General features: G+C 40.5%; 1 protein-coding gene across 11 annotated transcripts in view; it reads left to right on the top strand.

Annotated features, from left to right (window-relative positions):
* Positions 1–13,770, top strand: part of ERC2 (ELKS/RAB6-interacting/CAST family member 2) — a 1,463,345-nt gene that overhangs the window by 177,402 nt on the left and 1,272,173 nt on the right. For 6 of the 11 annotated variants that reach the window (XM_089681884.1, XM_089681878.1, XM_089681883.1 and 3 more), the window contains exons 3-4: positions 9–32; positions 6,151–6,567. In XM_089681884.1, the coding sequence (XP_089538010.1) occupies positions 9–32; positions 6,151–6,567 (441 nt within the window). The remainder of the gene's footprint in view (positions 1–8; positions 33–6,150; positions 6,568–13,770) is intronic. The other 5 variants (XM_089681887.1, XM_089681886.1, XM_089681885.1 and 2 more) reach the window with 1 other exon arrangement.

Below are 13,770 nucleotides of genomic sequence, written 5' to 3'. Positions count from 1 at the left end.
CTGTTCAGCCTTTGGATTCCAGGAAAACAAAGGTTTGTCTTTTCTTCACAATGATTTTGTATATCACTATTAATAAAATAGAATGCATTTATTTACTCATTGCTAGATGTAGACCTATGTGCTTTGTTAATGTTACCATTGATATAGTACCTAGTAATTGCACTAGAAAAACTGCAAAAAGTAGAATGAAATTTGATCTAAACCTAACTGCATGCCATTTGATTTGCTTAAACACTGTGGGGTTTATTTACTAAAGCTGGACGGGCTCACATCTGCATAGAAACCAATCAGCTTCTAACCTCAGCTCGTTCAATTAAACTTTGGCAATAAAACCTGGAAGCCGATTGATTTCTATGCCGAAGTGAGCCTGATTTTGCACCCTCCAGCTTTAGTAAATAAACCCCTTAGTATTATAAAATACTGTTTTCAATTTTTTTTCATGCTTGTTGCATCTCAGTGCTGCAGATTTCCTCCAGCCTTTTTAGCCACTTCCTGCTTGCATACACTGATACCATCATAAGCATCAAATCCTTTCTTTGGACTAGGTTCCTGATAGTGTCAACAATGTACAGTTGTCATCCCATAGAACAAAATGTCAGAACAGGTATTTTTTTAGGAAAGCTGCAGGTTTTAAAAGATTTAAAACAACATTGACATGGTAAAGCATATATGGGATGTTAGTGTTTTGGTTTGGATCTACTTTAAACTGTCATTGTGTTTATAGCTGCTATTGAGGCACTATACTACCATGCACTTTAGAGTGGAGCATTTAAAAATCCTACTTGTTGCTTTTAAAATATGGTTTCCAGTAAGTGCATCTTCTATAGTGATGAATGGTATTGCAGTCAAAACACATGTGAGTGGTTTCTTAGGTCATGGGTGGGCTGAATCACAAACTTCCTTTATAAATATCAGAGTGATAGGCCTCTGATTTTGAGTTTCTAGGTAAACAATTTGATTACATTCCTGTGATTTAAAAAATCTTCAGCATCTGACATTTTCAGGTGTGTCAGATTCCTGAGAGTCTTGTGGTTCCTCTAGCCAGCGACTATGTCACTAGTGTGTTGCTGCACCTTGGATTCAGTATGAAGTAGCAGCCAGCAGGTGAAACCACAGCGCACAGTAGGGAGTTGCAGGAATCCGACACACCAAGATGTGTCAGATAATGAATCCAGTGTCGGGTGTAAGGGCTCGTTCACACTTGACTGTTTTTCCAACTCTTGCCAAACGGCCCTATAGCATTTGACAAACTTTGGTCTGGCATTTGCGGAGCGTTTTTAATGCTCCGCAAACGCCGCATGCGCGGTTTAGTGGAGGTTGCTAGGCGTTTGCCAAGCGTTAAAAACTCCCCACAAACACCTATAATGAAGTTTGAATGGTGTTAACGCTCCACAAACGCCCCGCCCGGCCGGGCGTTTGTGGAGCGGCACCATAGACTTGAATAGGAGGCTTCAACTCCTACTGACTCGACCAGAGGTGTCCGTTTTGCCGCAACGCAACACGACGCTAACGCTCCCGTTTGAACAGTACCATGTGCTACACTGTGCAGAATTTTCCCAGGCATTTGGGAAACGGCAAAAACGCTTCCCAAACGCCTGTCTGCTGCTTGCTAACAAGGCTAGTGTGAACGTAGCCTAACTCTCCAAGAGAGGCAAGATTGGAGTCACCAGCAGTGGAACTGGTTAGCATTTTTATTGCTTTACAGGCTGGCTTTTTGTATTTTTATTTTTTCACTGTTAGCAACTGTAAGCCCAACTTCAGGATATTTGTAACCCTCCAACCACCTCACCACCCCAGCTCCCTGTAACTAACTGCAGGTATAAACCAAAAAAAAAAAGACAAAAAAGCCTCCTGCACTTGAAAGTGGTACTCGGATGCTATAGGCACAATCTCTAGTTCCCATCTTGACTCGCACAGAAATGCCACGCTGCCCTCTTAAGATTGGGGTAGCCTGGACAAGCTTCAACCATAAAAAAAACAGAGGGCTCACCAGCCTAGTACATTATCCTTAGGTGTCCTTTATTGGTAAAATCAAAGAATGTATTATATACTCACAAACTAACATATGTACAAGCCCATCAGAACAAATCCATGTACAGGGGCAGGTTCCTGTGTATTGTCTTAACACATCACAGAGAGGAATAATACAAGTCTGGGGGCTAACGCGTTTCAAGGGGCTTGCCCTCTTCCTCACAGCCCTGAGGAAGAGAGCAAGCCCATTGAAACGCATTAGCCTTTCAGACTTGTCTTGTGGGTATATAATACATTTTTTTATTTTACCAGTAAAGGACATCTAACGATAATGCATTAGGATGGTGCATCCTTTGTTTGTTTACGAAAAAAAAAAAGAATCCAAATCCCCATTTTACTTAACTGAAGCCACAGTCACATGATGATCCTTATTTCTTCTTATGTTTACTTCCTGGAATCCTTATTTGGGTGTCCACATCATTGCCTGCTTGATGTACACGCTTTCTATTTGTGGAGGCAACACATCCAGTTGCCAGGTCCCCTCTCATAGGCTCCGGAGGCAGGAGAACCCATTGGAGTGGTGAGGGGACCAGTGCCAAAGAAGATAATGAGCAGGGAAAAAAGTCTGGTCTCCAGGACATGGTATTTAGGTGTGTTTATGGAAGAAACTGTGGAGTGGGAATCGAGATTGAGGAGTAAGATAAATGATGCACAGTGCAAGTTCCTAGTCCTGCCCTTTTCTGGGCCATTTTAATGGCAGGTGGTGGTGGTGGTGGGTGTCTTTTTACGAGGGGTGTTCAAGTCAAACCTGGACTTTTAAGTTTACAGGTATAAAAAGGGATGCTAGCGTGGCAGTACTACATGCAGTAGTAAGTGGGAAGTTTCTCCTATTACTGATAGCGCACATGTTGCAGGTCAGTCCAGAGACCATTAATCAAGATGGCAGACAACAGTGTTAGTGTGTGCATGGAACAGAAGACTTCCAAGAGCAGTACAGTAATGAGGTGTTCAACCGCAGTAAGACATTTGAATGGTGTAAACATTTCAAAGATAGCCGTACGGCTATCAAAGATTCACCGCTATTCAAAGATTACCGCTTCAATAGAAAGATTTTTCTTGTGCAATTACACAACAGGTTATGTGTTGATTATCCAGGATCGGGCATTCCATGTGCTGAATATTTACAGGAATGACTGATGTGGGCAGGAAACCATCACGGCCGGGATTGTACGCCCGGTGTACGCCCGTCAGTGACAATCCCGGCCGCGGTGCTTCCCTGCCCGCAGCAGTCATTCCTGTAAACATATGGCACGTGTAACGCCCGATCCTGGATAATCGATGCATAACATCTTGTGAAATTGCACAAGAGAAAAATCTTTCTGTTGGAGCGGTGAACACAATGATGACAAAATGAAGGAGGCTGTCCGAAGATGGTTCATGCATACTGTCAAATCTGTTTATGCCAAAACTTGGTTCTTTTATTATAAAAACCTCAAAAGTCCCAGTTTGACTTGAACGTCCCTCATACTATTTTCAGTGGCAGGCCTTTGTGAAAAAAAGTGTAATCAAAAGAGAGTTTTGCCCTGAACAAATACATAAATGACACCACAGCACTAAACTGATGCAATACATTGGCAATTGTGGTTATACACAGGCAATAATGGCAATTCATGGGCAACTGTGATAAAACACTGACAGCTTTGAATGCATATGGACAGCTGTGGTTGGAGTGGTATCTGCCATGGATTGGATGCAGCAGTTGTGGCCAATGAAAAATAACCTTCCTGGGTAAGGAAGGTAATTTGCTGACATAGTGCCTCAAATATTGAAGCACCCCACTTCAGTCTTCAACGTGACTCAGTGTTACTATCACATACTTGGAAGAGACCAAGTAGATGAGGGGCTCCTCTTTCTGCCCAACACTCCTCAACATGAGTAACAGAAAGTGTCAGGGCACTAGAAAGAGAGCTAGTGCAATTACCTTTTTTAAATCCAGTCCAATGTGATTAAGCAGCTCTGGTTCCCATCTGCAAGGGAGCGCTTGACAACGGCTGTGCATTGCCAGAGACATGATTTCATCCATAGGCTTCCATGGCTTAACTGTTGTCTGCGCTCCCTTCTCTCCCCTGCAGCAGCTGCTGTCTGACACAGGGGAGCTAGAGGTGTTGGAACACATGACCAGACTGGGTTAAAAAAGGTACACAGATATTTTTTATACACGGTATGCAGAATAGGTAGGAGGAGGGGGGAGGGAATATTTTAGGAATAAAACTATCAACCACTTTAAATTATTCTGATGAATCCATAATTCATCAGATTAGTTCATCATAATCAGTTGTGTTTTACAGTATTTCCACATGGTGTTCCTTTTTAACAGCCTAGCAAACTAGTGGAGTGATACTGTTTGTATTGCTATTTGTGGGTAGGGGAACTCACTTGTAATCTCTAACTAGAAGATGCCCTTTTAACATTTATCTTTTTAAAGGACAACTTCACAATATATATATATATATATTTTTTTTTATTGAAATATATTTTGAAATATATTGAATATGGCCAGAATTGTAGTATTTCAAATATATGGCAATATATTTGGGAAGAATATTTTTAAAATATATTTCAAATATACTTTTCTTCCATGTGGGGTAGGTTTGCTTTAGAGCCCAATTTCAACCAAAATACTTTCTTTAGTTTTGGATTGAGATGGGCAATGTTGATTCTTTGACCCCCGTTGAAGAAATTTCCCCAGCTTGGAGGAAAAACTCAACAGAGGTTCCCTTACATGTTTGATTTGGGTAGAATTGGGCTTTAAATTGATCATACCTGTTATGCAGACCATAGATGGGTCGTTTATCGGCCGAATTTTCGGCCAAACGAAAAATCGGCCGATATTCACACCGTTTGTGGGGCAATGCCATCGGCCGTTTTACACGGATCTTCTCGTTTCTTTTTATCGGTCATGCTGGAAAATCCACGAAAAGCGGCCGTTTTTCGTAAGCATTGGTGGCAGCATCCATGGCAGCAACTACCGATTTTTTGGCCCGTCTATGGCCAGCCTAAGTGTCTTATTGTACATATCCCTTTGGATTTACCAACATATAATGCAAAGGATTGCCTAATTAGTTTCGAAATAAATGCATTGCTCAAGTAGTTCCTCTCATTACATTAATTGTTAAATCAAGTTGTCAAGTGTATGGTTAGGTTAAGACCTCAACCCAGGAACTGAAAACATGCTTTACATAGATGTTAATTAACTATTTTGAATAAGGGCAGTAAATGGCGTATGTGCCTGAACTCTTTCTGAAATAAATTTCTATTTCAACCATATAGCATATTACATTTAAACTGTAGTGCTACACTGCTTCTGATTGTGTGAAGTATTTTTTTTAAAACAAAGGCATAATTAAAAATAATAAATAATTGGCTTAACAATGAACGTTTTGGTGCATTAAATGTTACTTAGAGATGTCTAAAACTCTTTTAAGATTTGAGTTGTTTAGTTAAAAAAAAAAAAGTTTTGTACTTGTTTGTACTTGACTCTTTTATTGTACATTATATGGATTTTTACTATTGATGCTGCAAATGTTTTGACATGTTTCCTATAAATTCTTAGTGGGCTTTTCTTATGGTTTTTGCAATAAACTACCCCTGAAAACAGCAGAAAACCAGCATTTATGGGTATAATAACCATTGTCCTTTGAAACAGCAGCCTTTCCTTAATCTTCTTTTATTGTCTGTCTCACTACTTAGATATTTTACCTTCTTGCCATCCATTTATACAGCCTCAGGTCAACAAAAACTCATCAGTAAAGCTAGCTTTCATATTCCTCTGTCCTAGAACCTAGGATACCTGCTTGGATGAGTAGTAAAACCATTGTCCTTTGAACAAGTGACCTGTTCTTAATCTTATTTTATATCTATTAAATCTTTTTTCAATGCACAATTATGTTATGACCATAAGGCACATAGATAAAAACATAGAACCTCAACTCAAAAACTTGTGGCTAAAAGTATAAAACATTTTTAACAATGGTTTTTAATAGGTTTTTAAAAGTTCCAAATTGTGATTTTTTTACTAGCTGTGTATGTAAATATTTTTTAGAAATTCATAGTGAATATTGAATTGACAAGAGCGTGTATTACCTGTTTGCTCATATGACCGATCCACTTCTCTTCCAGCATTTACAGCTGACCATCCAGGCCCTGCAAGATGAACTTCGGACTCAGAGAGACCTTAACCACCTTCTGCAGCAAGAAAGCGGGAACCGCGGCGCAGAACATTTCACCATTGAACTCACTGAGGAAAACTTCCGAAGGCTTCAGGCAGAACATGACCGGCAAGCCAAGGAACTTTTCTTACTCAGAAAAACACTAGAGGAGATGGAGCTGAGGATAGAAACACAAAAACAGACACTAAGTGCCCGTGATGAGTCCATCAAAAAGCTTCTGGAGATGCTGCAAAGTAAAGGGTTGCCTTCTAAAGGCATGGAGGAGGAAAATGAGAAGACCCGGAGAATGTTGGAAGCCGAATCACAACTTAATCATTTAGAAGTGCTTCTAGACCAAAAGGACAAAGAAAATATTCATCTGAGAGAGGTAGGTGGGTTTGGCAAAATATTACTTTTTAGGAATGTGATCAAGTAACTTCACCCTGTGCAAAAATAATTCATATCATTCTTTCTTCTTTAATACAAGCTTATCATTGTTTCTATGTTGGGGTATACAAGGCTGGAAGTAGCAACAGCTTGCTGTTATACAGTATGGGGTGGTACGATTGTTGAATCATAGGATCATATAGAGAAATTGGAATACAAGCTGACCTCAATGCACTGTTTAATTGGGCAACTATGTGGCAAATGAGGTTTGTTGATAATGATAAATGTAAGGTTATGCACTTGGGGGCTAAGAATATGCATGCATCATACATACTAGGGGGGGTACAACTGGAGGAATCAATGAAGGATCTGGGGGTTCTGGTAGATCACAAGCTTAATAATGGCATGCAATGCCAAGCTGCGGTTTCTAAAGCGAGCAAAATCCTCTCTTGTAGGTATAGACTCCAGAGAGAGAGATATAATTTTACCCCTGTACAAATCATTAGTAATACCTCATCTGGAATATGCAGTTCAGTTTTGGGCACCAATTCACAAAAGAGAACATTGGGGAACTGGAGAAAGTACAGAGAAGGGCAACCAAACTGATAAGAGGCATGGAGGAGCTCAGCTATGAGGAAAGATTAGAGGAACTGAATTTATTCTGTCTTGAGAAGAGGAGATTAAGGAGGGATATGATCAACATGTATAAATACATCAGTGTTTCATATAGTGAACTCGGTCTAGAAATATTCACCCTGAGGTCATCACAGAGGACAAGTTGGCACTCTTTACATCTGAAGGAAAATAAATGTAATCTCCAAACACGGAAAGGTTTCTTCACAGTGAGAGCTGTGAAAATGTGGAATAGACCCCTCAAGAGTCGGTTCTGGCCAGCTCAGTGCATTGCTTTGAAAATAGCCTGGATTCTTTCCTAGATACACAGAATATAACTGGATACTAACATTTATAGGTAAAGTTGATCCAGGGAATATCCAATTACCTCTCGGGGGATCAGGAAGGAATTTTTTCCCTGCAGGAGCAAATTAGATCATGCCTTGCTGGGTTTTTTGCCTTCCTCTGGATCAACTGTGGGTATAGGATTATAACTTTTTTTTTTAATGGTTGTACTGGATGGACTTTTGTCTTTTTTCAGCCAGACTAACTATGTAACTATGAATAGACTTTACAGTTTGTATCTACTTTTAGATTTAAAAAAAAATAACCATAATCACTATTTAGATATAAATAATTCACCAAATATGCTATTTTCACCTCCTCTAAAGAGTGTTTCTAAAGAGTTGCTATATTGGAAACTACCCGGAGGTGTCTCCTCTGTCTGCCTGTTTGGAACAAATCAATTTTCAGTAAGGAAACAGAAATATGAGAGCTGAAAATTTTATTTGCCTGACTATTATGCTGACAATCATTTCTAACAGAGTCACTTACCTTGAACAACTGTGCAGCTTAAGAAAGGCATACCAAATTCAGAAAAACTTTTTTTCCCCCACCAAACCTGCACCAACAATGCAGCAAGCAGGATTTGAAAAAACAAATTGGACCTGCAACAGATGAGTGCGAAGAGTTCCATAGGACACGGTTACCCATTTTTCTTCCGCTTTTTTTTTTTTTTTAAGCAAAAGCCAAAGAAAAATTAATCTGTGTAAAAACAGCCTTAAGGATTTTTATTTTGGTTTTGTTGAAACCCCTTCCTTTACAGTTAAAATGGAAATAAACTGCCAAACAAAATAAACATTTTTAGCCCCCTTTTCGATTTTTGCCATAATGTGCAAGTATACACAGCACATTGGCACATTAAAGCGGTAGTAAAGCTTAACAAAAAAAAAGTTTTCCCACTGCAAGGCAAGATCATAATGTGCTAGTATACTTTAAAATGAAGCCCTCTAGCGGCATGCTGTAACCGCTGACAGGGCCTACATCTTCAACCAGTCTTCCTTCTGGGTTCACGGGCTCCGAGTAGTCTGACTGGCCGAGCCATGATGACGTCACTCCTACGCATGCGCATGGGAACCCCATGCACAGCACAGGGCTGTGAAGAACAGCATGGGTATACCGTACCTTCAGAGCGCATGCGCTGGTGATGTCACCGGTTGCTGCTCGCTGGAATATCTACTAAACAGTGCACATTTAGGAGATATTCATTTTACCTACAGGTAAGCGTTATTATAAAAAATGCGCCACAAATGCAGTAAAAACACGGTAAAAATGCGTATTGCGTTTATGCATAGATCAGTGTGAAATTAGCCTTACTCTTTCTAAACAATGACATATACTTATATGTAAGGATGTATCAAAACTGTATAATACCAAAATGGAATACAGTAATTCCCAACAGGCTTACTTTAGGTAATTCTAATGGGATGTATTCATTTGTATGTGAGTTTTATTCATAGCTTTTTATGTAGGAAATGTAATTTCCAGGCTCAATTGCCTTTTACTGTAAGCATTTAGATCAATATTCTCCAATATCATTAAACAATTATGGCATCTATTTTGACAGCCCAGTAGGATCAATGCTACATTTGTTGCTTTTGTAGTCAAAGGAAACGGGAGAAGCAAATTCTAAGTGTAATTACCATGCAGAAGTCAATGAAAATGATAACAGGAAAAAAAAAATAACAAAAGCAGTGGTATATTAAATGCGTCACACTTTCCAGAAAAATATGCTGTCTTCTTATAAGTGATACTATTAAACAAATATCATAAGAACATAATTTAAAAGCTCAAATTTACCCCTTACCAACTGGGAAATCTTTGCTTTTCATTTTTTTTTGCATTATGGGCTTTGCTAGTTATACAGCTCCCAGAGAAGGTGTTCCGTGTAGAAAAAAACAAATCAAACTATTCTGATGGAAACTGCCATAGTATGTATAATAAGAGACTTTATTGCCATTGTATAAAAAACACGCAATTAAATTTCTATTTGAATTCCCTAAATGGTGCAGTACATAATTAACACAATTACACAATAATAAAAACCTACATACACATAAATAATAATAATAATAACTATATACAAAGTCTATATATTATTTTAAAAAAATTACTTTAAAAAGAGTATTTCCACTTTTGCAGCCAAACTGGGACAACACCTACTTAATTGTTAACTTTTGAAAAAAAAAATATTTAAAAACTGCTAGTTACCTTTTTTAAGTGCTTTTTACTTGCTTCAAAATTCTTGCATGCTCTCCCTGATTATTAATGTTTGGAGGGGGCAAATGTTTAACATAATTAACCCTGTCTGTACTGTGTTCACATTTCATTATCAGCTGTAAATTTGAACACTGTCTGTCCTAATAAAGAGTTAAAAATTTCTAAACCACCCTCCTGCATTGTATGTTAATGAGGGATAGCCTGGGGGAAAAATATGTTTGAGACTGTTCGGAAATTCTTAAAGTGGAGTTCCACCTGGAAAAAAAAAACTGTAGCTGCTGACTTTTAAAATACAGATACTTACCTGTCCCTCAGTTCAGCGGTGTCCTAACAACCGCTGGTTTCACCAGCCGTCTTCTCTCCCTGGCGCTGGCTGTGACAGTTTGTGGCTTCACAGCCAGGTGCCCACTGTGCATGCGTGAGAAGCTCTGCACTTTGTGAATGGCCCGTAGTCTTCTTGGATCTGTCACGTGTCCCAGAAGACTACGGGGAGGGAGGGAGGACAACTTCTGTTTCCGATTGCCTAGGTGATCGCAGCAGAAGTGGGAGTGGGTACAACTCAAATTCGGGTACCCGCTCCCCAAAGGTGCTAATCCTTAATGAGGAGCGGGGGACAAAGGCTTAAAGCGGAACTTCCCCTTTTGGGTGGAGCTCCGCTTTAAACTGAGTACACATATAGCGAAATTCGGCCAGGTCAACAGGAGCTGGACGAATTTCAATCTGTACAGTATGTACCCATCTCTGGTCATTGTAAGAATACAATAGCATAGCAGTGGAGATCCCTGGATCCATATCACTTGTGTGGTTGCAGGAATCTGAGTTTTTTTTTTTTTTTGTTCAGCCTGCTGGTTGAACCAAAAAAATCTCTCCAATCACTGGTTTCTCAGTTGTCGTACTTAGAGCTTGCACGGGAGAGCTGCAGCATTGAGGTGAGTATGTGCAGTATGTTTGTTTTCTTTAACCAACTCCCGTCCGCCATATAAGGAAATGACAGGCGCAAGGCGGTACTCTCGCTCTGGGGGCGCACAGCACAGCAATCTGTGGTACCGATCAACAGAAAGAGCCGAAGACGTCAGCTCCGTCATGTGATCAGCTGTGTCCAATCACAGCTGATCACATGTAAATAAGGAAATGTTGGTTATCGGCATTTCTCTCCTCACGAGCTGTCATGCTGACAGCTTGTGAGGAGAGGAGAGCCGGTAATCGGCATTACTCAGAGGGGACATCTATACTGATCATCAGGGCACTGATGATCAGTGTAGCCCCAGCAGTGCCACCTGTCAGTACCCATCGATGCCACATGTCATTGCCCATCAGTGCCACCTGCCAGTGCCCATCAGTGCCACATCAATGCCACATATCAGTGCCTACCAGTGCACACCAATGCCACATATCAGTGCCCATCTGAGCTGCCAGTCAGTGCCACCTATCAATGCCAGTCGGTGCCACCTATCAGTGCTGCCAATCAGTGCCAGTCAATGCCGCCTATCAGTGCCCATCAGTGATGCTTGTCAATGCCCTTCAGTGCACCTACCATTGCCTCCTCATCAATGCCCATCAGTGCAGCCTATCAGTGCCCATCACTGCAGCCTCATTAGCGCACATCAGTGCCCATCAGTGATGCTTGTCAATGCCCTTCAGTGCACCTACCAGTGCCTCCTCATCAGTGCCCATCAGTGCAGCCTATCAGTGCTCATCACTGCAGCCTCATTAGCGTACATCAGTGAAGGAGAAAAATCACTTATTTACAAAATGTGATAACAGATACTAAAAAAAAACATTTTTTTTTTTCTAAATTTTCAGTTGTTTTTGGTTTTGTTTAGCAAAAAATAAAAAAACCTAGAGGTGATTAAATACCACCAAAAAGAAAGCTCTATCTGTCTCAAAAAAAAATCATATAAATGTCATATGGGCACAGTGTTGCATGACTGCGCAATTGTCATTCAAAGTGCGACAGTGCTGAAAGCTGAAAATTGGCCTGGGCAAGAAGGGGGTATAAGTGCCGCGTAGGCAAGTGGTTAATGACCCCAAACTTCTCCTTTGATCCATAAAACACCTCAACACTACTTCACTATGCACACCTGTTCTCAGTGCAGTAAGAAAAGACTCTGCTAATTTGCTTAGCAGCATTTTCTTGATTTCCAGAACTTCAGTGTTCCTGGGTAAAATGTATGGTCAAAGACCTTGAATTTAATCTTCCTTGTAAGTGTTAGAGTTAAAGCCACCCTGACCTTAGCCAGTGCCCACTAGGGAAATTATTCAAGTACCGTGCCACAAACAGTGCTGAGTATTTGCTTTCACTGCTCTTTCTGGCTCCGGTGTACATCAATGAACCTCTCCCCTGTTATTTCACTGTGAAAAATGTCTTATTTTGTCACCGATGTTTGTGTTGTCTTAGCGGATGATCTTTTTTTTTTCTTCTCTTTCCATTCCAAATAAACATTAGATCTGCATAGCTGTGGGTGAATTTCAGGGAATACAGGTCTTTTTATCGTGTGGAAATCTATTACAGATGTTAGGTCCTCGGACATTTTTTAATGTCTTGACCACACATGGTTTACCCAAGGAACCACCAAGTCCTTTTATTATTGCTATCAAAGAGTCTGCCTAAGGCAAAGTGCTGAGCTTCCTATTTGACTGAGAGTTTAAAATTCATGTAGTCCTTTAGACACAGTTTGGAATTCTAAAATGATAGTTATATGCCAACTAAAGGCCAGATTCCTTTGAAAAGAATCGTTTCAAACAGTGCTATACATGGCTGGAGTTGATGCTTTTTTTCCTATGGAATCAGCTAAAACTCAAGATGCGGGTGGCCCTTTCAGCACCACCTGGTTTGGCAAAAGATTTTTCAGTTGATTTTTGTCGAAGGAGTCTTGTGGAAAATGGTTGGCTGTCTAGTGACTGCACCCAAGCAGACGTGGGTGATGGTGCATTTGTTAGTAGAGGAGATTCCTCCATCCAAGCTGTTTAGCGCAAATGGAAGAATCAATTAGACTTTGGACTGAACAAGAGAAATCATTATATGTATAGCTTTTTTTTTTTAAGTGCTGTTAACTTGGGTCCGAGTCTTAGCGACTTGATGAATTAGAGTTTTAAAAAGTTGGCTTTGTGTAGATCTGCTAGTGTCATCCCCACAATTGTAGTCAATGTGTCCAACCATCTAGTACTGTAGCTGGTCTCCCTTTTTGCCTAGTGCCTTAGATCTTCCCAAACATTATTTCCTTCTCCGGTGATCTCTCACTTTCAACAGTGTGACCAAAATAGGACCGTTGTAACTTCATTTGGGCTTCTAGTGACATAGCTGGTTTGATCTGTTTCAAAACTGAAAAAATTGGTTCTATGGGCTGTCCAGGGTATGCATAATATCCTTCTCCAGCACCAAAGCTCAGATGAGTCGATCTGCTTTCTGTGCAGTTTTCGTTGTGTCCAGCTTTCACTGCCGTAATTGACAACTGAGAAGATGAGTGCATGAACAAGTCTGATCTTTGTTTTGAGTATAATTTCTTTACCTTTGAATACTTTTTTAAGAGTCTTCATTGTGTAGCTACCAAGGTCTCTTCTGCAGAATATTTTGTCACTGCTAGTTGCTTCTTTGTTTATGAAGGAGTCCATGAGATTAAAATGCTTCTATTCTATCACCATCAAGCTCAAAATTGTCCATTTTCTGTGTTCATGATCTTCATCTTGTTTATGTTCATTTCTAATCCCATGTTTTGACTTTTGGTTTTGACTTTTCTCAGTGGATTTTCACCTCTGGGGGGGGGGGGTACCCGAATTTGACAGGTACCCGCTCCCACTTCCTGTCCAATCGCCTAGGCGATCGGAAGCGGAAGGTGTCCTCCCTCCCTGTAGTCTTTTGGGACACGTGACAGGTCCCAGAAGACTACAGGACCATTCATGAAGTGCAGCGCTACTCGCGCATGTGCAGTGGAAGCCGCAAGCTGTCACAGCCGGGTGCCCACACTGAAGATGCCGGCCTCCTGAAATACAGGACAGCCGGTGAAATGGGCTGCGTGGGACACACTGTGGGACC

The sequence above is a fragment of the Staurois parvus genome, unplaced genomic scaffold (genome assembly GCF_062004578.1).
Source record: "Staurois parvus isolate SC_StPar_1 unplaced genomic scaffold, SC_StPar_1.0 ptg000282l, whole genome shotgun sequence".
Lineage (NCBI taxonomy): Eukaryota > Metazoa > Chordata > Amphibia > Anura > Ranidae > Staurois > Staurois parvus.
This window is presented reverse-complemented; position numbering and strand designations above follow the sequence as displayed.